This window comes from Typopeltis vanoorti, chromosome 18 (assembly GCF_054136105.1).
Source record: "Typopeltis vanoorti isolate ZY-2024b chromosome 18, IOZ_Tvanoo_1.0, whole genome shotgun sequence".
NCBI classification, from domain to species: Eukaryota; Metazoa; Arthropoda; class Arachnida; order Uropygi; family Thelyphonidae; genus Typopeltis; species Typopeltis vanoorti.
The window spans coordinates 99,395,893-99,421,990 of NC_143566.1; the positions used below are offsets into that span (position 1 = coordinate 99,395,893).

A 26,098-nucleotide genomic window follows, 5' to 3' on the forward strand; every position below is an offset into this window, starting at 1 on the left:
CTGCAGTTTAACTTTCTTAATAAATAATAAAAAAAATGAATAAACAAGCATGTAAACCATCTGAAACAGTCATAAAAAAAAAAAAAGGCGCATTTTTACAACAGCCTTATTTTACATTGTCATTCATTATCATAGCAAATTTTCAACTTATGTAGAATGGGCAGTTATTTGTAAGCTATTTTTATATTGCTATTAAGGTCCATATAAAACCAAACTTGAAGTCTGGTTTAATCTGGACCTTAATAGGAAGCAACAAATATTTGATTGTAAATACCAAATTTTGATATGTTATATTCAGTCAAGACTGGACTCCAGGAATCCATTTGCCACAGGGGTGAGTAAAGAGTGACAAATGGCAAGTGAATTTAATCTCATTCTAAATGTTCATTCTTTTGGGTTACACAGTGGTCAGCATTCATTGTGAAGAATTTATGGAGACACAACACATGTGTTAGAATAATTACTTTACTTAATATTAAGAAAGTAACATTCGATGTTTCGACCTCTGTACTGAGGTCATCGTCACAGAGCAGGAAAAATACATATGTATAAGATACAAGCTACATGATATGGCACTATACAAAAGTAAAATAAATCTAAATACTTGTTAATCATTTACCCTAGTTTGACCTCTGGGAAAAAAAAAATAAAAAAATAAATATAAATAATTAAATTAAATAAAAAAAAAACGGACCTACATTAGACAATTTCTAAAGTGCTCTTGATTTGTGATTTTCAAATGTTTGAGATTGTTCTGGTTGTTATACGGGTTGAAGATGGGTCCTTCACATTCTTGGAATAATTAATCCATCACTTTTGTTCAGATTTGGATGATCTTTCAGCATTTCACAAGCTAATTTCAATTTTCTTTCAAACTAGGTTTTGGTATGGTGTAGGGACTTGGTGCTTTTCCAGCCAATGGAAAGGCACCAAGTCTATTTCATGTTTGGAGTGCATGGTCTGATAGGCTTGTTTTACCATAGTGGAGGTATTTAATGTGGTATTTGTGTTCATCTTTTCTGATTGGGATGGTGTGTCCTGTTTCCCCTATGAAAGGTAGATTACAGGTACACTGAATTTTTGTAAACCCCTGGATGGACCAAGTATGGAAGAGGATCTTTGGAAGAGTTAAGTAAATTTCTTAATTTTGTCAAGGGTTTGAAGGTTGTCTTAATGTTGTATTTAAATAGTGTTCTATCTATTTTTTCTCAGGTGCCCCTAATGTAGAGTATGGCATTCTTGTAATCTTTTTTGCTTTTAGTGGCATTTTTATGGAGGATCTTGTAAACTATTTTATTATTGTAGCTATTTTTTACAAATGTTTAGTTAATAACTTCAAATTCTTGATTCAGAGCTTGTTCATTGGAGCAAATTGTTAGGGCTCTGTGTTTGAGGGTGCTGATAACTCCTAGTTTTTGTAGTGGATGGTGGTATGAATTTTTATACATGTATTGGCCTGTGTGTGTAGGTTTGCAGTAGACTGTGAAGGAGAGACAGCCTGAGGGAAGACGTGTGACAAGTGTGTTCAGAAAATGTCCAGAAAAGGAAGAGAGTTATTTTTGATTTCGATGGCGAATTGGATACATTTGTGTTGTTTGTTTAGGTGGCATAGAAATGTATTTAATGTTTCATGGCCATGGGGGCAAATGGCAAAAATATCATCAACATATCTGAGCCAGACTTTGGGCATTACGCTGGCTTTAGAAATTGTTTAATGTAGTTCCGTTTTTATTTTATTTTATTTATTTATAATTTTTTTTCACCAGAAGTCAGGCTAGGGTAAATGATTAACAGGCACTTAGATTCATCTTACTTTTGTATAGTACAATGTCATGTAGCTTGTATTTGATACATATGTATTTTTCCTGATGATGATCTCAATACAGAGGTCAAAACATCAAATGTTACTTTCTTAACGTTAAGTAAAGTAATTATTCGAACCCCACATTTTCTTCACTATGCATTCAAAATATATCACCTTTTTTCACATAATTTACACTTCACTGTCAAGTTATTTGATCATGAAAAACACATTAATTAAACTTCAGTTTAATTTTATTTTCAGAGAGCTGGAAATAAAACTTCTAGATCTGAAATCCTTAATTTGAACACTTTTAAAGAATACTTAACTTTAATACTGAACTAAATGTTAAAACTGCAGTAGCAATTTTAGTTGCCGGTTTCTCTAAAAATCAAAAGATAAGCCAATCAGACTGAAGGTCAGTGGGTTACACAGACCAGTTGATAGGCAGAAAAGAAACAAGAATATTTAAAAAAACATATAAGTTATTAAAGGGGTTGTATAGAATTGACACAGAAGATTGCAATATATTTCAGGAAGTGGGAGAACACAGGATCATCCCTGGAAATTTTGTAAGAGTGTAGTTAGTAAGGACTAGATTTTTTTACTTGGAGAATGGTGAATAGATTACCAGAGGTGGCAGTGAATGTTCCATTGGTGAATGAGTTCAAAGAGAAGTATAATGATGAAATTTGAGTGTCCAACCTGTTATTTGTTTTTTATGTATCAACTTATGGGTTCATTCAAACCCATAGAAAATTTCTAATGTATTTTGTGCTTGTAATTAAAATCTTTTTTTTTTTTTAATGATTTAAATATTAACTTATTTGTTGTAGTGCAATTTTTTTTTTCATAAGTCAAAACACTTAACACCAACTTTTTCTCAAGTTTTTGAAATATGTCAAATTAATAGTTTTTTGTTTTTTTTTAAGACAAACCTTATAAGCTCAAAGAATTATAGAGCAGGCTTCTACAAACATCCATGCCCAAGGTGGGATTCAAACCCATGACCTGTTGGTTGAAGAGCGGGTATGATATTCACTTAGTCAACCAGGTCAGCCTAGTGATGCATGTGATTGATGATTAGTTCATACCATTGTTTACATTCCTTAGCAAAATGATTCCAAAACCAAAAGTTAACCATAAATTAATTCTTAATTCCTTTCCATTTGTATATTTACATATTATTTTCTTAGGTATCTCTCATCATGGAAGGCTGCACTTCTTCAGACAAACTTCTACAGAAAGGCCATTGCTTATCAAGTTGGCCATTGATAAGCAATGGCCAACTTGCTTATCAAATGGTTTTAGTGAAGTCTTCAAAAGCATTTAGCAGTTATAGAATCCCTGCCTCTTCTACTCAAGTAGGAAATCACTCTTATTCCACTCCCTTTATGTGTAAGGAATTTCTGAATGTACAGCAAAAACTTTAAAGCCTCTGACATTTTTGCTGCCTTTCAACATGTCAGAAAATCCTCCACTATTCTTGCATATCCTAAGCACAAGCTTCTTCCTCTTGGGTTTTCCAGGTGTTTAAAGATTCCTTGTTTTTGTGACTTATGTTATTATGGACAAACTGGAAAATCTGTTTTTATTCATCATGAAGGCTTATGTTCTTTGTGACAAACAGTCTGGACTTGATGAATATGTCATCTCCACCAAGTATGGAGTTTACTGGAATAATACAAAAATCCTTCATAAAATTATTTCTTATGAAACATATTTATAAAGAAACTTGTGAAACATTGTTCCACTGTACTAACTTAATGATCAACGTTTATTTCCTTTATGGGAAATAAGAAAGATTAACAGTGTGGTATATTATCTTGTGTGTGTTTTGCACAGCTATAAAAAAGGTTAGGTACTAGGGGCATTGACTATTTCTGATTTCTTTCTCATATATTTATTTACTCCAAAACAAATTTAGTTTCTCCAAGCTTTTAAAATCTCATATGTTATATTCACTTTCAGTCCCTTAAATAACACAAGGGAAATGTAATACAAACATTATTAATTAAAATAACATACAAACATTTGATTTGTATGTTATTTTATTTGTATAGATAAAAATGATTTGTATAGAGGTGAACTGTAGATTGATATACATCATTTGAGAAAATATAAAAGAGACTGAAAACAAAAACTAAACCTTGGAGATTCAGTTGCAAACCCTGAAGAAAACATTAATTGTTTCAGCCAGAAAGGCATATGGTGAGAACTCAGGAAGTTAGAGGCAGTCAAGGAAAAGAAAAAACCATATTAAATGAGCCTGGAAATAAGATCATTGTGGAACCTAGGGAATAAGAAAAAAAAATGCAAGAAAGTGAATCAGTCTGTAAAACTAGCTAATTAAAAGTCATGGGAAGGCTTTGGTAAGTACATGGAAAATTAATATCAGGAAGGTGGCAAAATAGTATATTGTTATTATTATTATTTATAGGGTACTCCATGGAGTCAAAAGACTTGTCATGGGAGATCCACTCTATCCATTAACACAATACCTCTCATACATCTCCTTAAACCTATTCACTGTTGAGATGACGACAACCATTTCTGGCAATCCATTCCACTCATTCACCACTCTCCAAGAAAAGAAGATAGTCAGCAAACCCAGTATTCTGGTGGTTATTGAAAAAGGCTTAGAAATGGAGGAAAGCATACTGTAAAAGGAATCAGAGATGATAAAGGTTACATAAAAACTGAAGATAAAGATGGTGGCAGAAAGCACTCAATAGAAATGCATTCAGGAATACATATCCATATTTGAATTAGAAAAAGTCATCAAAAACCTGAAATGTGGAAAGGCAGCTGGAGTACATGATATAAAACCAGAAATGCTTCAATATGAAGGTATAAAAGTTTTACTGTGGCTGCACTGAAATCAATAGCCTGAGTAGAGGGTCAAATTCCAGATGATTGAAGTAGAGCTCTCGTGGTACCAATCTATAAAAAAGGGAAAAAAAGCTGAATGTGAGAATTACAGAAGTATTTCCATACTGAGCATTCCTGGTAAGATGTATGCAAGTATACTTGAGAAATGGCTCAAAAAATTGTGGAACGCCAGCTTAGTGAAGAACAAGATAGATTTAGTCTGAATAGAGGTTGACTATTATAATCAGACCTTATAATTCTACATAAATTCCTTTCTTCTTGATACTTCTGCATGTCTGGTCACCCCCACCCTGCCCCCCAAGTTAAGATTATATGATTATTTTCCATTTGGGAACAGGAAGAGAAACAACTTGAAGAAAAAGGATGTTACCATAATCAGATGTCACCTTTACAAAATAACTGAGAAATCATGGGAATATAACAAGGACCTGTAGTTAATCATGCTGGAGGCTTAATGGATCGTATACAGCACTCAGAAAGGATTAAAACAGAATTTAATACTTTCTATATTTCGCCTCAGTCACAAAAAAACATTATGGAAACAAAAAGGATTACAAAAAAAACTAATGTAACATATACACAAATACCACACAATATAAGCCAACCACCCATAGAGGATGCTTGTAGGTGGCCTGGAAGGTAAGGTGGGATCTCTGGTGATTAGTGTTTCCCAAATCTCAGGAAGCTTAATGCAGCCATATTTATTTAGATTTGGTTGATTTCTGAGAGCTGCTGCAGATTCTAAAAATAGTCTCTCTTTTTTGAATTTACTGTAGTGGAGCATGGTGGTTTTTTTCCAAGAGATTCTGTGAGTTGTATCCAAGACATGGTCAGCCAGGCCTGACTGACCATAGTCATGGTTGCAGATGTATGACTTGTGTTCCTCTAGGCAGATGGTTGCTGACCAAAGTATGCCAGCTTACAGGAACAGGGTACTTTATAAACTCCAGGCACTGAGAGAGGAGGGAGCTGATCTTTTGTAGAACGGATAAGGGTAGCAAGTTTGTGGTGAGGTGAGGCTTAAATGCTGTGTGTAGGTTGTATTTATTAAAAATCTTGGCTAGTTTTTCCGATGTGCCACAGATGTAGGGTATGATGATGGTATTTCTAAACTCTTTCTGAAGAGGTGGCCAGGGAATGGGGAAGGAACTGATTTTTTTTAATACTATAATCCAGTGGTGGCTGGTGAAATTTTAAGTGGGGGTGCTGTCTATACAAAATAAAAAAATAATTATTTTTTTCCTAATCAGTAACCAATTTATTAATAAATAGATTTATTTATTAATAAATTGGCTACTGATTAGGAAAATAATAATTTTTTTTATTTTGTATAGGCAGCACCCCCACTTAAAATTTCACCGGCCGCCACTGCTATGATCACTATAGCAGTGGCGGGTGGGAGAGTTTGTGCAGTGGTGGGAGAGTTTGTGAATGTATCTGCCTGTGTGCATAGGTTTTCTGTTTACAGTGAAGGAAAGTGTACCATTAGGAAGGTGTGTAACTAAGGTGTCTAGGAAGGGTAAACTATTGTTCTTTTCCTTTTCCATTGTAAACTGGATTCTTGCATGTAGGCTGTTGAGGTGACTGAGGAAAGAGTCTAATGTGTCTGGGCCATGAGGTCAAATGGAGAACACATCATCTACATATCTTAGCCAGATAGAAGGTTTGAGAGGGGCTGAGTCTATGGCTCATTTTTCAAAATTTTCCATATCAAAATTGGCAACAGGGGGAGAACCCATGGTGGTTCCCTCTATATGCTTGTAGATTTTATTCTTCCAAGAAAAATAACCAGAATTGATGGCAAAGGAAAAGAGATCTAAGATGGCAGAAGGAAAAACATTCTCTAAGATGGCAGAAGGAAAAACATTCTCTAAGATGTTAAGGTAACAATTAAGGGAATATTGGTAAACAGTGAGGAGATGTCAAAGCTTACCAATATGTCTGTGTTATTTAAGGTTAGATTTTCTATTAGGGTTTTAAAATGGGTGGAGTTTTTTTATACAGGATTTGGAAAGTCCAGTGAGGGTGGGTCAGAGAGTTAGCCAGCGGTTTTGACAGTTTGTAGCATGGTGCATTAGTAGTAGTGGCATCTACAATAGCACAATCAGCAACCATCCGCCTAGTCATACATCTGCAACCATGACTATGGTCAGTCAGGCCTGGCTGACCATTGGATACAATCCACAGGATCTCTTAGGAAAAAACAACCATGCTCCACCACAGTAAATTCAAAAAAAGAGAGACTATTTTTAGAATCTGCAGCAGCTCTCAGAAATCAACCAAATCTAAATAAATACAGTTGCAATAAGCTTCCTAAGATTTGGGAAACACTAATCATCAGAAATCCCACCTTGCATTCCAGGCCACCTACAACTGCCAATAGAGAGCGCTCCACCTAGATAGGACTTTAGAGTCACTCACGTGGTTGGCTTAGTATTGTGTGGTATTTGTGTATATTTTACATTAGTTTCCCTCCAACATGATGTCCTCACAGCACTTAAGCCTCAACACACAGATCTGTAGTTAAAGTTGTAGATCTGATAAATGTAAGCTATTTAGTGTAATTTTTTTTATGTTGCATCCACCCATGAAAGGTTATTTGCATACCTATAGTGTATTTTGTACTGTGGGTGAGCTATGGTACAAAATGTACTATATTTTTTGTATATTTAACACAGTCTGGAAACCCTGCTCTAGAGACTAAACATGGAACTTTTTCAAGTCAATTCAGGCCTTCAACAAGCAGGGCAGTGGTCTCACACCAGGCGACGAAATTTATTTCCCACCTCAAGACAATAGCAAACATCCAAGTCCATGGCAGGATGCAAACCTACAGCTTGTTGGTTGGATAGCAGGTACACTGACCACTTGGCCAACTAAGCCAGTTATAAGAATAAATAAAAAAATTTATATCACATAATGCATAATTTTTAGTTGAGTTGTATGCCAGCAATTAGAATTGAAGGAGGTACAGGAATATGGTGTGATATAAAGTCAAATGTGGGACAAGGTTGCATACTATTTCAAATGTTATTCATTATCTATTACATGGATCACATTATAAAGGAAGGTGGCATTAAGCCTAATATCAAAATTGGAGACATTAACCTCAGCTGTTTACTTTATGCAGATATTATACTCAAATAAATTATGCATGAATCTGCAGGACTCCTAAACTAAACTGAATAACTGCCGTGAAAAAAACAGGTATGAAAATCAGATAGGAAAAACAGGCAGGAACATTGAAAACAGCAGCATCCTGAATGGAAAACCTACAGAACAAGTAAAACACTTCAGCTATTTGGGCACAATTTTAGTGAAGATAGCAAATTGAATATGGAAATACATATCATATTAAGCAATGCTGTTGGTAGGGAGTCAATGATTTTATCGATATATGAATAAATTCATATGAAATAAAAGAAATTGGTCAAAACGCTAAAGTAGCTGAAGCTGTGTTCAAATCAGGTTTAATTTATGGATCTGATAGCTGGGTTAGAAATAACACAGTTAATCAAAGACAGAAGACTGTAGATAGAGTTATAAGAAGAATTAGAGAAGTGAACAGATGGTATCAATGGAAGAATCATATCAAAAATTAAGATATTAGGCAGGAGTTTGGCATAGTTGGCACTTAGGAATGTGTGAGTAGAGCTAATCTCAGTTGGTATGATCACTTAAACAGAATGGTAAAGAAAAGGAAGGGTTAGCAAAACAGGATTTGATGGCAGGAAAAAAAAAAAAAAAACAAGAAGAAGACTAAAATAATTGTTGAAAGGAGATAAGTAATAATGTAAACTTTTGATGCAGTACACTCATGGAGGGTATACATCAGGAATTTGATTATGATAACGATGATTTGAATATTCAAAATTAAGTGGATATTGAATACCACATTATTTCTTAGTCGAATAAGAAACTCAAAGATAAGAAATCTAATCTAAGAGTTTCATGCCGAATACAGAAAACTATAAAGCCCGGCGTGTCCAAGAGTAAGCCAACACCTGGTAGTACAATGCCAGGGCAACTCGGTGAAAAGGTGGAGCAAGCTTTGATCACTGTCCTTAGTATTTACCCATAATGTAAAACAACAGCTCCTAGGAGATGTATTACTGTTCTACATTATGAGAGAAGGTCACTACCCAGATGGGTTTTGACCTTTTTTGAGGTCTCATCAATGTCAGAGCTTATTTCTTTACTGTATGAGTTGCCGAAAGGTGCACAAATACAATTACTGAAAATAGAGCCAACACTTTGGTGAAGTAAAATATTCAAAATAGGGTCAGGGGTGCTTAAAGATCAAAGCTGTATAACTGAGAGGAGACCTCCACATACCCTTTAACGGAATGCGTAGAACCGACCAGGGCTTCTGACCTAATGTCCAATCCTCACCTTCTCGTGGTGCACCCTGTTGGGTATCTACTTGGATATTGAACGAACGAGGATGGGCTGGCAATTTGGGATTTAGCCGACCAAATTGTATTCTTATTGGTTAAACCAAAATAAAAAATGATGGTACAACATGACAGAATTTCATGCCAGCTGGGGCGTCGCCTGGTTAAACAAGGGCCCCGTTGTTTTCGCCAGGGAACCAGGGTGAACAGTGAAAAGTCAGCTACTGGAACAAATCTGAAAACAAACCCCAACTCAACATCACCAAAGTTAAAGATCGGTACTATCAATGTAAGAAGCCTGAATGGCAAAGAAATGGAGCTAGCTGAGGAATTAGATAAGTACCAGATCGACATAATAGGAGTGACTGAAACAAAAAAGACCAAAACTGGTGAGATCTTTCTGAGCAATAAATACAAAATGTTATATTCAGGCAATGACAATCAAGGAAAAGAAGGAGTAGCCATAGTATTCGACACAAAATACGAGGCTAATCTTCTTGAATGGCAGTCAGTCTCAAGTAGAGTGATGTGCGCAAATATCAGAATGGTGAATTGGACAATGAGACTTATTTGTGCCTATGGTCCCACAGAAGGTTCTACTAAGGTAGAAGTGGAGGAATTTTTTGAGGCTTTAGAAAAAGCAACAGACACAATGAAAAATGAAAAGTTGGTCCTTGTTGGGGATCTAAATAGCAGAGTAGGAAATGATTGTGAGACATACAAAAATATTTTGGGAAAATTTGGAGAAAAGAGCAAAGCTAATAATAATGGCAAATATCTGTTGGATTTCTGCTCAGGACATGGACTGGTTATTACTAACATCATGTTCCAACATAAAAATGAGCACAAATTAACATGGAGAGAAGAGGCTAGGAATAAGAAAAGTCTCATTGACTATGTTATTGTTGATAGTGATGTTTTCTCCCTGGTGCAGGACACCAGAGTGTACAGAGGATTTGAAATTGGAAGTGATCACTATTTAATCTTGAGCAGGATAAAATTGAATTTAATATTGAAAAGAATAACATGTAAGAAAGTTTTAAAGCGAATAAAAGTTGAGCAGCTCTCCTAAAATACACAAAGATTATTGAAGAAAAAATGAAAGAATTTGAGAACAGGAATCAAACCTTGGAGATTCAGTGGCAAACTGAAGAAAACATTGATTGATTCTGCCAGAGAGGCATGTGGTGAGGTTGTCTGTAAGGATAAAAAAATCAGAACTCCCTGGTGGACACAGGAAGTTAAAGATGCAGTGAAGGAAAAGAAGAAAGCATATCAAAAGTTCCTGTCAAATAAGTCAGCTTGTGCTCTTAGAGAATATAGAGACAAATGCAAGAATGCTAAACACTGTGTAAAACTAGCTAAACAAAAGTCATGGGAGGACTTTGGCAAGAATATAGAAAATAAATATCAAGAAGGTGGCAAAATATTCTGGAGGTTGTTGAAGAAGCTTAAGAATGGAGGAAAGAGTGCTGTAAAAGGAATTAGAGATGATAAAGGTGACATGAAAACGGGAGAAAAAGATATCCTTGAAGCATGGAGTAATTACTTTGAAAAACTGCTAAATGAAACAAGCAGTGATGACAGCACAGTGGTAAAAAACACTGACCAGGCATGCAGTCAGGAATACATATTCATACTTGAAGTAGAAAAAGCCATCAAAGGCTTGAAATGTGGAAAGGCAGCAGGAGTAGATGATATTCGACCAGAAATGCTGAAGTATGGTGGTATAAGAGTCTTACAGTGGCTGCACTGCATAGCTCAGAAAGCCTGGACAGAGGGACGAATTCCCGATGATTGGAGTAGAGCTCTCATAGTACCCATATATAAAAAGGGAAATAAAACTGCATGTGAGAATTACAGAGGTATTTCCCTACTGAGTGTTCCTAGCAAGATCTATGCAAGTATACTTGAGAAACGGTTGAGAAGAATTGTGGAAGAAAAGCTTGGTGAAGAACAAGCTGGATTTAGGCCAAATAGAGGCTGTCAGGATCAGATCTTCACTTTACGACAAATAGTCGAGAAAGCATGGGAATATAACAAAGATCTGTATTTAAGTTTTGTCGATTTGGAAAAGGCATATGACAAGGTGCCAAGAGAGAGAGAAGCTATTCAATACGCTGCAGTTATATGGTGTCAATGGGGCATTATATCAAGCAATATTTAGTCTTTATTTGAGTTGTAAGTCAGCAGTTAGAATTGAAGGAAGTACAGGAAGATGGTTTAATGTTAAATCTGGTGTGAGACAAGGATGTACATTATCCCCTCTGTTGTTCATTATCTATATGGATCACATTATGAAGGAAAGTGGTATTAAACATGATATCAGAATTGGTGATGTTAATGTCAGCTCTTTGCTTTATGCAGACGATGTTATTCTTCTAAATAAATCTGCTATAAGTCTGCAAGATTCTCTGACTAAATTGAATAGCTGTTGTAATAGATATGGTATGAAGGTCAGCAATAAAAAGACAAAGACAATGAAAATAGGCAGAATCATTGAAAATGTCAACTGTGTTGTGAATGGAGAACCTGTGGAACAAGTAAAACATTTCAGCTAATTAGGCACGATTTTTACTGAAGATGGTAAATTAAATATAGAAATAGACAACAGAATCAGCAAAGCTGGTATGGTGGGAAGCCAATTGAATAAATTCATATGGAATGAGAGAGAAATTAGTTGGAACACTAAATTAGCTGTATACAACACAGTGTTCAAACCAGTTTTAACTTATGGATCTGAGAGCTGGGTCAGAAGTAAAACACTTCACCAAAGACTAGAGACCACAGATATGAGAGTCCTGAGAAAGATTATAGGCATGAACAGATGGCATCAATGGCAATATCATATTAAAAACGAGGATATTAGGAAAGAACTTGACATTGTCAGCATCCAGGAATGTGTTAGCAGGGCTAATCTCAGGTGGTATGGTCACTTAAACAGAATGGGTGAGGAAAGATTAGCAAAACAAGTGTTCTCTGCCAGGTTGGCAGCAAAACGACCCAGAGGAAGACCAAGATATAGGTGGATTGATACGGTACAAAGTGCTTTAGATGATAGAAATATAAGATCTGATAATGTTGGAGTCTTGACAAGTAACAGACTGATTTGGAGGAAAATTGTAGATAGGAAATTAATAATGATGTAATTTTTTTCACGTATTACTATCATATCCTGTACACCTCTTGAGGGTACATGGCAGGAATTTGATGATGATGATGATGAATATTCAAAATTAAGTGGATATTGAATACCACATTATTTCTTAGCCGAATAAGAAACTCAAAGATAGGAAATCTAATCCAAGAGTTTCATGCCGAATACAGAAAACTATAAAGTTCAGCGAGTCTAAGTGTAAGCCAACACCTGGTAGTAGTTTCTTATTTGGCTAAGAAATAATGTGGTATTCAATATCCACTTAATATTGAATATTTTACTTCACCAAAGTGAAGCCTGTTGGCTCTATTTTCAGTAGATGATTTGAATATTATCAAAAATCAGTGGTGCGTGAAGTGAGATTAAGAGAAATAAGATGGGAATTTGTTTTGGCAGTTTTGAAGTTTACTAGATTATCTTCATTGAAAAAGTAAGGCGATCAGTGTTTAAGACATCAATTTCAGAAAATCTTAAAGCATCTACCATTTGAGCACCGCAAGATTTATTGAATGAGAAAGAAGAATGGAGTGTACTGTCATCAGCAGAAACTATGTACAGGATTTGAGCTTAAAGAGATCCCCCCCCCCCTCACGAGGATATTCTAGTATCGATAGAGAAATCTAAAGAGAGGAAACTATAACTCAATCATGCATCACAAATGGTAGGCCATAAGAGAATTGCATTATGAGGCTAGCTCAAAGCTGAACCCAATCAAACACATCCTAGAAAATGTAAAGGGCTGCTATATTAAGTTTCACCAAACCTTTTCATGGCTTATATACAAAGGTGGGCAAAACTGGCTAGTAGATCTACTGTAGAATGAGTGGCAGAACCAATATGAGAATTATTAATTAATTGGTGGACTTCAAAGGTAGTGAAGAAATTGATTGTTGATGACTTTTTCAATTATTTTTGAAATTGAGCAGACTGATGTAAGAGCAATAATTTGATGGCTGACATGCACCCCTCACAAATAGGGGTGATAGGCTGATTATAGGCTTGATTCCATTGTGCCAAGTGGATGCCAAATTTTGAACTGGGTGGGGGGAAGGGTACTATCTAAACTATGCAAATTGTGGATCCAATCTATTAAAGATTCTTCTGATGACTTTCTGGTGAAAGATCAGAGGACAAATGCTTATGCAGTGAATCTTCAGGGGCAGTAGATAATTTTCTGTATATGACCCTATCAAAGAGTCTAATCTACATGTGTTTATGATTTTCTCCCCTCTGATGTGTGCTGTAGTTTAGGCCAAGTGCAAAGCTGGGGTTTATAAACAAAGACTTGGATAGTGATAAAAGGGATGAGAATATGAAGGCTCTCATTCCAGCATGACTTATGTCATTTAGGTCACAGCAGGTGTTTGATCAGGGCAACAGAAACAGTAATCAGTAAAGCATTACTACCAATTATAAAAATGAATCACAGCCAATTGGAGAAAAAACAAACAAAAATTAGGTGTCAGTTAACACTTTATGATTATATAATGATTGATTAAGAAATAAACAGAATATGAAAATTTGTCTCTATTTTTAGGCAAGTGATGGGTGGTGCAGCTATTCAGTAACTGAGAAGTCTATAATTTAAGTCAAAAGTACTCTATAAAATAATTTGATTTGTACAAGTTGGTATATGAAAATAATAGCACATTTGTTTAAATGTTTCAAAATGAACAGATATACTAAATATACTTCCATAATCCTGCCATGGGCATGGATGTTTGTGACTGTCTGTGAAAATACTAGTGGTGAGCAGTAGATGACATTAGTGTAGATGATGTGGTTCACTGTAGTTGGTGGATTTGAGTGGTGGAGACAGAGAGTTCTGGAGTAAGTGCCCTCCCTCAATGAGTCTTTGGACTTCCTGGAGGTGTCATGTTATAATAATTTTCTGTAACTTGAATCAGTCAAAAAATATTAGGTATGAAAAATACATTACCTATGTTCAACTTTGATTTTCTACATTGTCAGCAAATAATGCATTAAAGTTGGTAATTATTCTTGCAAAAAAAAAAAAAAAAACTTCATATTTTGATTCCTTACGCAACTGGCTATGTCTCATGATCAAGGACCGAGTTTTTGAGGAACTTCCATAATAAATAATTGCAGGGTTACAAGTATTGCATCATAGTAAAAAGATTATGGTGTGAGGTATGTACAGAATGATCTTGTATTTCTTAAAAGAAATAACAAATGACAATGATATCTGAACATGTTAAAAAATAACCTAATAGGATACATCTAGTGAAAAGAAAAATTGTTAATCCTTTCTTTTAAGCTTACACGGTGATCCGAATGCATTTTTGAAAATTATGGAGACAACTATCGTGTTTGAATAAAAACTTGTTTAATATAACTAAAATCTACATTCAACATTTCGACCTTTATGTCAAGGTCATCTTCTGGAACATACAACTATACACAGAAAACAAGCTACACTACAATCAAAGTGGTTTGTTAAAGACACTGACCAACCGCTACAACAATTGTTGGCCTGACCTCTGGTGAAAAAAAAGAAAAAAAAAATTATACATAAATGCTAGAGTCCTATTATTAGTGTTATCTGTTGGTTGTAGAAATACATTGGGCACAACAACAAGTATCTATCTATATACATATATTAACATCATGTACATTCCAGCCAGTTGGTATGGAATGGTTTCTAATACTAGCTGAAGATTGGCTAGAGTCCTGACTTATGCTGGATCTTATATATTAGGTAGGCTGCATGTATGCCATCCAGATCCTTGGAATTTTCATGCCATCTTTGTTGTTGATATTTGGGTAGTTTATCAGGATTTCGCAGGCTTCCTTAAATTTCCTTTCATACCAGGTTTTTGTGCGGTGTAAAGAGCAGGTGCTTTTCCAGTTGATTTGGTGTAAGGTGTTGAGTGCATGGTCTGAGAGGCCTGCTTCACCATAAGGGTTATATTTAATGTGTCCTTTCTTGCATATAGGAATTGTCCGTCCTGTTTCACATCGGTGATACATTCGACGTTTCGACCTTGACATAAAGGTCGAAACGTCGAATGTAGATTTTAGTTATCTCCATAATTTTCAAAAAAAAAAAATTGTTAGGTTTTCTTTTACTTTCTTCCTAAAACATTTCAGGATTGCTTATTCTAAAGTGCACCATGGTGGTATTCATGGCTACCTTATAGTTCTGATCCCAACTCTTGTGATTATTTCTTCTCCTTTTTTTTTTTTTTTTCTTTTCCAAAAAACAAGTCACTGTCCGTGGAGCAAAAAGCCATATCAAAATGATGGGAGTTGTTTGCAAATGTTGCAGGAAGTGAAAATGTTTTCCATGCCACTTTTTTTCAAAGGACTCAGATGTCAAAAAGTAGCATTACTCAAGTGTATTTAATATATCTGAAATTTCAAAATATTAAATATCATTTTGTGATCTTCTCCTGTAATTACATGAAGTAATATACAAATTATTAAAGTAACTTACTTAGGTTCCCATTCTCCGTTTTCCCAGCACACTTCCTTAAGAGGAGACTCTCCTGGTGCAAGAAACACTTCCTTTGCTACATCCTTTATAAATTCTTTATTTTCTGGAATCAAGTATTCTTCTGAAAAAGATCTTTTTCTTTTAGGCCAGTAATACATTGGATAAGTTGTACGTCGTTTTACATGTCGTTCCCTTACTTGAATTAAGCTACTAAGGCATCTTAAAATGTCACAGGAAAAAAAAACAACTAATCAGATATTATGTACATACAATATAATAATGATTTTCATTATTAAAACTGAATAACAAAGTATATTCTGAAAATATAATTTAGGCATTTTTGCAATTTATTAAATTGCAAAAATGCCTAAATTGTTATCTATCAGGCAATAATGTCAGACTCAGTCTTCCTGGGTACTTCAACTGCATCAATCCACCCAGATATTGTACCACTCTGCAAAAATCGTCAACAAAGTTGACGATTTTGGATGCAGCTGTTTTTCCAACAATGACTTATGGATGAGAGACTTTGAACCTAAAAAAAAAGTCTAATGGGAAAAGAATGGCTGCTTTTGAAATGTGGTGTTATAGAAGGCTGTTGAGGATATTATATACTGAAAGACAAACAAATGAATAAGTGGATCGACAGAACTATAAGGCTCCTTAAGGATACTGATAGAAGAAAGTTGAAATACTTTGGACCCACTGAAAGGATGGAAGGACTTCTCAAAACAATAATAGAAGGTAAAGTTAATGGAAGAAGAAAATGGAGTAGACAGCCAATGAGATGGATGGATAGTGTGTCTGGAGTGACTGATGTTTAGAGAGTTGAACCTTCCAGAAAAGCATACAACACGATCACCTGGCAAGGACTGGTGTGGCACATCAGTGAGAATCTGAGTGACCATACATCATCTGATGATGTCCAATGAATAGATGGATGGATGTATCAAAATGCAACTAATACAGGAAGAGAATAACATCTAAACTAATCCAATGATAATGATGACAAAATGAATGCAGATGAACAGAAAGTTATGTTCCTAACACTGATTTATTATTATACAGATATCTCCATGAAGTACATCATCATGGAAGCCCTACCATACCCCTCCTTAAACCATCTCTGGCAACCCACTTACCACTCTGCAAGCAAAAGATCCTAACACACTCATATTCTCTTTCAATGGATAACCTGTTCCTTCTCGCCATGTAATGAAAAAAAAAAGTTCTTCGTATTAATCCTATAAATCCCTTTAATAACTATCTGCTTCTATTATAAGTTAATTATGAATTAGCATCCTAATTTTCATAAGGAGCATTCCATAAACATGCCACAATTATTGCAGATGACCATACCTGCGCTCAACAGTTCAGATGTTGCCCCCTTATGACAGTCTTTCCTACCTTTATGATAAGCCCTCTAAACTTCAGTCCACAATCACACCCAAGTCCCTGGCCTCATCAGTTTCCTGGAGTTCAGTTCCATCAATATAGTATACACAACTTGTGATCTCTTCTACCACATTAAACTGGTAGCCATTTACTTCTGCCCATACTATTTAAGTCATCATGCAGGATCTCTACATTACCTTCATTTACTATCACTCTTCCCAATCTTCCTAACTACTTTGCTTGTTATCTCCTCATATCCAAAGCCTCAATCACTATTCATTTTACCTCCTGGAAAACAAACCTCAGGCATCTTTTCATTTACCACACCTCTAACAATCAAATCACCATACTTGTGGGTCTTTTGTTACCTTTTTTTTTTCATACTGACAACATTTGTTTTTATCGTCTTCATTCTTCCATACATACCTCCAATTCTTTTCGTTACACTCAGTATCTGCCTCATTTTCATCAACTCAGCTTTCAACTCTTGCTTTTTCGCTATCATTCACTCTCATTATTTTGTCAGTCACACACACACACACTTGTTTGCTGTCAACCCTGCTTGCCGCCTTACCGTTAACTGCACTCTGTGTTTCAACATCATTATTGCCCACTTTATTGTTAATTTCGCTCTGTTTTTCAATGTCATTATCGCTCCCTTTATTATCAATCGAACGTTTTTCTTGCTATCATTTCCACACACTCTCTAAACATTCGCACAATCTTCAACTGCCGTATCAGTTACAATGGCATGTTCCCTACTCATATTTATGCACCTCATGGTCCGTCAGAATATTGCACAGTCTACATACCCACACTCATACTTTTCTCTTATTCAGCCTCTCTACATAAATGTCAGTGACATCAGTGGGAAGATGCTTTGAATAATGCAAAGCATACATCTTTTCAGGTGTGTATAATGCTATGCATTATGGGAAGGGATAAATGATTAAACCAAGAATATAATTTTTTGACATCTTTAATTTAAATCCACTACTGTGTTTATCTAAAAATTTATTTAAAATTTTCATGTAAACCAGCAGTGGGTTTCAATGGGATATCAGTGTGTGTTTAAATTAATGGATAAGAATTGGTAGTACCCTTAAAGCAAATCCATTCCCTCATCTAATGTTTTCATTTAATGTTTAAATAGTAGGTGACCAAGACATGACAAGTCTGGGAAAATGCTCCTATAAAGAAAGACTGAAAGTTTATACCAAATTTTTCTGCTTGGTTACAAAGTAAATTATACTAGACAAGAAATTATATTCTTATTCTGATCCTATACCCAAGTATAAGCAAGCAAATCTGTGCATAAAGTATCTTAGCAACTAGTCTATTTCTATTTAACAGTTTAAATTCACAACACAAGAATAATAAGAAAATAATTAATATTTATTTAACTTATTTGCTGATATTTTCTTGGTGTTATCCCCAGCATCTTCAGAGCATAAAAAAACATTTATAATGGTATGCAAATAGCAACAATTAGTCAACAGAAGGACAAGTTTAAAAAGTAACAGACAACACAAGGAACTAAAGACCTAATTGCTCGAAAAAGAGAGTGTTAACTCTCTCTTTATCCAACTTTTGGTAAATTGATACAGCCATACTTTTAAGGTTTGGGAGTGTTTTAAAGCTGCTGCTGATCCCAAACAGTCTCTCTGATTTATAATGACTTCTGAGTAGCACTTTTGTTTCTTTTTTTTTTTTTTTTTCCATTTGATTCTGTGTAAAGGGATATCCAAGGCATCTGCTAGTCTGGACTTGCCATAACAATGGTGCCAAATGTATTTTTTTTTAATGTTCTGTGAGGCAGATGCCAACAGTTTGTCCTGTCTGTCGATAGTAAGCTGAGTCAAAAGTACGTGGCACTTCATATACTTCTGAATGTGATAAAGGAGAGAGAGTTTGTCTTTAGGTGAATGAATGAGTGTTGCCAATTTCATATATGGTTTAAATGTGGTGAAGAGCTGATCTTTATTAAGCACTCTGAATATCTTTTCTGATTTGCTCTGAATGTATGGGATGGTAACAGTTTTTCTGCGGTCTTGTGTATTAGGCAATGAAGGTTTTTTTTTTTTTTCTGAGGGGGGGGGTGAACATTTAGTAATTTTTCTGTTTTTTGGGGATGATAGCCATCAGCTAAAAAATGTGTGGCACAAGAATTATCATCAGAACAGATAGCTCTGGCTCTGTGAGTTGGTGTTTTTAGGATACCATATGGATGAGCTGGATAATGGTGTGATTATTTGTGCAAATATCTTCCAGTATGTGTAGGATTTCTATGAATAGAAAGAGACATTAAACCACTAGGAAGGCATGTGACTAATGTATCTAGGAAAAGCAGACAGACATTAGATTCATGTTCCATTGTGAAGTGGATTTTAAGGTGTTGTCTATTTCAATGTATTAAAAATGTATAATGTGTCTGGACCATGTGGCCAAATAGAAAGCACATCATCAACATAGTGCAGCAAAACCACTGGTTTGAGAGTGGCTGTATTGAGAGAGAACTTATGGCTGCCCCATCTAGTTGTTTATATGTCTTCCCTTTCCATGTGAAATAATCAGATAACCAGTATGTACTATAAATCTGAATAATTCCAATATGTCCGGGGTGAAATGTGACTTTAACAAACCAGGTAGGGGAAGGAACTAGTAATTTATCCAAACATTTAGCAAGATTGTATGTAGGACTGTTTATACTATCCACAACTGGGCAAAGGGATGAATTTTGTTTGTGAATTTTTGAAGCTCTATGTATTCTGGGTGGCCTTACATGAAAAGGTTTGCATTTGTTCACAGTTTCTTTAAGCCACAAAGTGGCTTTCTTCAGTAATTTATGAACTTTATTCTTCTGTGAGTTAGTAGGATTGCAATCTATAATATAGTATGTAGACTGATCTTGTAAAAGATCTTGTATCACAGTAGTGTTAACTTTGTCTGCTTTGATTACCACAATCATCATCAGCCATTGTTGATCCACTGCAGGCTGAAGTGGATCAATGTGGATTACTCCAAAACAAGATTATCCAAACATTTAGCAAGATTGTATGTAGGACTGTTTATACTATCCACAACTGGGCAAAGGGATGAATTTTGTTTGTGAATTTTTGAAGCTCTATGTATTCTGGGTGGCCTTACATGAAAAGGTTTGCATTTGTTCACAGTTTCTTTAAGCCACAAAGTGGCTTTCTTCAGTAATTTATGAACTTTATTCTTCTGTGAGTTAGTAGGATTGCAATCTATAATATAGTATGTAGACTGATCTTGTAAAAGATCTTGTATCACAGTAGTGTTAACTTTGTCTGCTTTGATTACCACAATCATCATCAGCCATTGTTGATCCACTGCAGGCTGAAGGCTTTTCCAAGATTACTCCAAAACTGTCTGTCGATGGCTCTCCTTTCCTATGTCACTCCTGCAAATCTGATGATATCATGAATCCACCATGATTTAGGTAGAGGTTGTGGTAATTTTTCCTCTCGCGAAATCCAATCCAGTACTTCTTTTGTCAATCGTTGATATTGTCTTTGAGCAATATGCCAGCTCATTCCCACTTCAAATATTTCACTCTTCTTATGATGTCAGAGACTTTGGTTTGATTTCTTCAACACATTCAACAGACACCAGAACCACATATCAAATTAGCAAGTCTCTCCTTTATCATATCCAGGAGCATACGAAGTGAACTGTACTTGTGACCTGGCTTACTATGGTCAAACAGGACATAACTGTTGACATCTGCTTCAAATAACATAAAAAATAAATAAAATAAATAAATAAATAAAAATACATTCAGAACCATCGTTATAGCATGTCATAGTCCTGACATAATCTATTAGTCCATAGACTATGCCTCTTTATTTTTACCTTTGCACAGGATTAAATGAAAAAAACAAAGTGCTATACTGAAGTCATAAGTCAAATAGACTATTTTTGGAATTAACAGTAGCTTTAAAACATTCACCAAACCTCAACAAGTATGGCTCTACCAATTTACCAAAAATCTGGGAGACGGTTATTTTAAGATCAAATTAATACTCATGACTCTCTTTCTTTATCCAACAATAGGTGGCACCAATTAAGACTTTAATTCCTTTTGTTGTCTATTACAATTTTTAAACTTCTCTTCTTCTTCTTAAGTAGCTTCTCCAATTTGGAGGTTAGCAATCATGGTATGCCAGAGTGTCCAATCCTCTACCATTCTTTGATCTCATGATTGCTCACTGTTGACTAATTGTTGCTGTCTGTGTAGCATTACAAACTTTTTTTTTTTAAGCTCTGAAGGAATAATACCAGCAAATAAGTTAAATAAATATTTTCTTATTATTTTTTTGTATATTATTCATGACATGAATTTAAACCATTAAATAAACTAATCATGATCTACCAACACATAAGCCTTTCTACCTCTTTTGGTCTATTTCTAGATAGATTCTGTTGATTAAATATCAACTGCCTCAATATTTCATAATGCAATGCACCAGGGGCATATATTCCGGATTTGCTAGGTGTGCGGTGCATACCCACAGAATAGCAATGTATATTTTTGCATTTATTCCTGTTAAAGACTCCCCTAATTGTTTCCTGGCTTTACATGATTCCTAAAATTAAACACAATATATTAATGCTTTACGAAGAGGACACTTTTCGACGTGTAAACATTGCATCACATTCACGTTAATAGCCAGGGTGGGCTGTCACAGATGCGGACACCTGCAAATAAATGTATAGATGGTGCAACAGATCAAATTCTTAGTGTTCTAATGGTTTTAAACCCTTAAGAAGAGGAAAGGTGTGCAGCTTTGATTGATTATTGTGTCAACAATCCAATTGAACATTGTCATTTATCGTTAGTTGCCGTTTTTGTTTTCTGAGTTTCATGTGTTTTGTGTGCTTGAAGTGTAAGCTGATGTGTTTAGGACACTGATATAGACAAGTTTTTAATATTTAATTTTTTATAAATAATTTATAACGTGTTTTTCCCATATTTACAATGGGAAACAGTGTTGATAGTCTACTGAATGTCCTATTTTCTTCCAGAGCTTTTGCAGATTGTATGATTATAGTCAATTGAAACTTGTGTATAAGTAAGTAAAACATGTTATTTCAGCTTTTCTTTGGTTCAATAAGAAAAATAATAATTTTTCCAAGTGATTACTTTTTTCCGATTTCTGTGTGTATTATATGGCTGTATTTAAAAATCATGTCAAAATTCAAATTATCTGTGTCTCAGTCTAGTATTTACCAATGGTAATCTAATCTCACCATGCAGCATAAACCCTTTGTGCTCCTCACATAAACAGTGCAAGTGAAGCATTGCCATTGTTCATTTGACTTTTATGATTTCCGTATTTAAAAATTATATTAATTGATAAATTAAAGTATTCAGAGTTATCCCAATTAAGATGAGCACTGATGCGCTATGCACTCTTAAAACTTTCATACTGATATTAAAAATAAATGCATTTATATTTAATATAAATTTACGAATTTATGTGAATTTTATAGTGCGGGGCACATAAGCCACACAACAGCACACCCAACCTAAATGGGCATGCGACACCACTGATATGTATATACAAAAATGGAAATGACAAAATATGATACACATAGCAAACTGGAATGTAAGAGGAATAGCATATAAAGAAATAGAATTAGATCAATTATTAAATGAAAGAAATTTTAAAATAGCAGTAATCACTGAAACAAAAAAAGAAATTAAAAGGAACTACGAGAACCGAAAATTTTAATGTAATATACAGTGGAGTCGACAGAGACCAAAGAGCACAAGCAGGAGTCATGATTTGGATTCATAACTCCCTTTCAAAACAAAACGTTATAAATTATGGAATGAAAGAATAATAGAAGCTAGAATAAAAATAGATAGAGGCTATTTAACAATAATTGGTTTATATGCCCCAGAAGAAGGAAGAGAACAGGATAATACTGATTTTTATAATCAGCTACAAAACATATATAATAAAATAAATAAAAATGATTACTTAATTTTAGCAGGAGACTTAAATGCAAGAATTGGAAACACAAAAATTAATAATAATATAGGAATACATGGAGAATATACTCTAAACAGCAATGGTAAAAAATTGATTGACTTTGTAGTTTATAATAACCTAAAAATAATGAATTCCTTCTATAAACATAAAGACATACATAAATATACTTGGGCAGCAAGAGGATGGAAATCAATATTAGATTATTTCATATTAATGAAAAGACATCAAAATTTTCACAAGATGTTAGAGTTCACAGAGGATATGAAATAAGCAGTGACCACTTCCTTGTTAAAATAAAATTAAGATTACCACCTAAATGGCTACAAGTAACAAGAACAGAAAGAAAAATTGAAACATTTGTTTATAAAACTAGACTACTGAATGACACAAATGTACAATGGCTATATGAACAAAGAATTAACCAATATCTAGATAAAATAAAGCAAAATGTAGAAATAGAATTTCTTAATATAAAACTGATACTAAATGCAGCAGCAAATGAAAGCTTAGGAAAGGCCAAAAAATTCAATAAAAGGAAAAAACTGAAGATCTGGGATGATACAATCAAAGAAATAATCAAAAAGAAAAAAGAAGCCTATCACAAATGGTTAAACAGTAAAAGATTAGAAGATGAAATAGAATATAAAAGAATAAGAGCCATAGCTAAAAGAGAAGTCAGAAAAAGACAGAGAATCATGGAACAAATTTGTTTCTAATTTAGAACATGATTTATATAAAATAAGACCCAATGTATATAAGATTTTGAAACACTTAAATGCAGATACCAAAGAAAACATAAAAGTAAACACTGAATTGAAATTAGAAGAATTTCTAAATTACTACACAGAACTGTGGACAGACAAATATTTTAAAAAAGACAACTGGCAAACAATTAACAAAAATGAAAAGGAAATAACTAAAGAAGAATTAGAAATCAGCCTGAAAGAAACAAGAAACGGAAAATCACCTGGAGAATATAAGCTAGGTTCAAAATTATATAAATACGCAGGAACAAGATTCAAAGAAAGACTTTTATTATTTTTAAATAAAATTTAATCAACTGGTATTCCCCCCCCCCCAATAGAACGGAAAAAAGCAATTGTGATTCCTATCTTTAAAAAAGTAATAGAGATGACCCTAAAAACTATAGAGGTATCAGTATACTAAATTCCTGTTACAAAATATATAGCAGAATCTTAAATAGCAAACTAATGAAATATTCCAAAAATTTTATTTTAGAAGTACAGAATGGATTTAGAAAAGGACGATCATGTATAGACCTGGCCTTTTGCCTAAAATTAATAATAGAGAAAAGAAGAGAATACAATTTAGAAACACATATTGCATTTATTGACTTTGAAAAAACATTTGACAAAGTTAAAAGAAACATATTATTTAACATATTAAAAGAAAGACAAATACCAAATAATATCCTAAAAGCTATCACAAGTATATAGGGAGGAATTGGAAGGCCGGGATATCACTAGTGCGTGGGAAATTGTGAAAGAATATTTGTTATCAGCAATGGTAAGTTGTATACCACGAGTGAAGAAGAGGACGCAATTTGGAGTAAAGTGGATGACAAACAATATTAAGCAGGAATTGCATGCGAAAAAGAGGCTATGGAAGAGATGCATGAGGAATATAAGACACAGGCCAGAAGAGTGACTAGTGTGGTAAGGAAAGCGAAACTGGAATATGAGAGGAGATTGGCCCTACGATCCAAAGAAAATCCTAGGGAATTTTTTAGCTATGTGGCCAGTAGGAGGAGAAATGACTGTGGAAGAATGATATTGTGGGATAAAAATGGGAATAGAGTGACTGATGCAGAGGACATAGTGGAATTGTTCAATGAACACTTTATTGGAGTATTTCATCCTAGAGGAGTCAGTTTTAATGCTAGAGGGATAGGACTGGTTCGAGGTCTGGAGGTACAGGAGGAGAGTGTGTTTCAGATACTGAGTGCTCTGGATGTCAGTAAAGCTGTGGGACTGGATGGTATTTCACCACGAGTTTTGAGAGAATGTGCTAGGGAATTGACAGTGCCTTTAACGTGGCTTTTCAATGAAAGTCTGGCTTTGGCAAAGGTGCCCAGGGAATGGAAGGAAGGTAAGATAGTGCCATTGCATAAGGGTGGTAACAGACTGGAAGTGTCTAATTATAGGCCAGTCTGTGTGTCATCAGTAGTTGAGGGACCGTATACAGCATTGGGCAGATGAGGGTAATGTTATCTGTGAGAATCAACATGGATTTGTGAAAGGACGCTCTTGTTTTAGCAATATGCTAGCCTTTTATAATAAAGTTACAAGAACATTAGATGAGGGAAAGGCATATACTGCAATTTTCTTAGACTTGGTGAAGGCATTTGACAGGGTGCCACATGATAAGCTGATATTTAAGTTGAAGCACATGGGTCTGGATGTCAGATTGGTCAACTGGATTCAGGATTGGCTGTCTGATAGGTATCAGAGAGTTGTGTATGGTGGAGTAGTTTCCAGGAGGCAGAGGGTTACAAGTGGGGTCACACAGGCTCAGTACTAGGACCTATATTGTTTAACCTTTATATCAATGACATAGCCAGTGGATTGCAGGGGGATATTCAGTTGTTTGCGGATGATGTGAAGCTGGGGAGGATTATTAGTAATAGTGCAGATGTGGTAGCCCTGCAAGAGGATTTAAATAAGCTAGATAGATGGGCAAATGAATGGGGGTGTCAGTTTAATGCAGCAAAATGTACGGTCTTGGGGTTTGGGAAACATTGATGGGATACTGCATACTCTATGGGAGGAGTTATACTGGAGGAAGTAGGGGAGACAAGAGATCTGGGGTTGATGATTGATAGAAACCTGAAGTTTAGGGGACATATTGCAAAGGTGGTGCAGGTAACACAGAGGATTGCTGCTATTATGAGAAGGACACTGACCTGCAGAGATAAGAGGGTTATCATTCCATTGTATAAGTCTCTGATCAGACCACACT

At 34.9% G+C, this 26,098-nt stretch overlaps 1 protein-coding gene across 1 annotated transcript in view; it reads right to left on the bottom strand.

Moving 5' to 3' along the window:
- mRpL3 (mitochondrial ribosomal protein L3) overlaps positions 1 to 26,098 on the bottom strand; it is a 122,445-nt gene that overhangs the window by 92,596 nt on the left and 3,751 nt on the right. Inside the window, exon 2 of the mRNA XM_090408424.1 lies at positions 15,702 to 15,920. Coding sequence (XP_090264550.1) covers positions 15,702 to 15,920 — 219 coding nt within the window. The remainder of the gene's footprint in view (positions 1 to 15,701; positions 15,921 to 26,098) is intronic.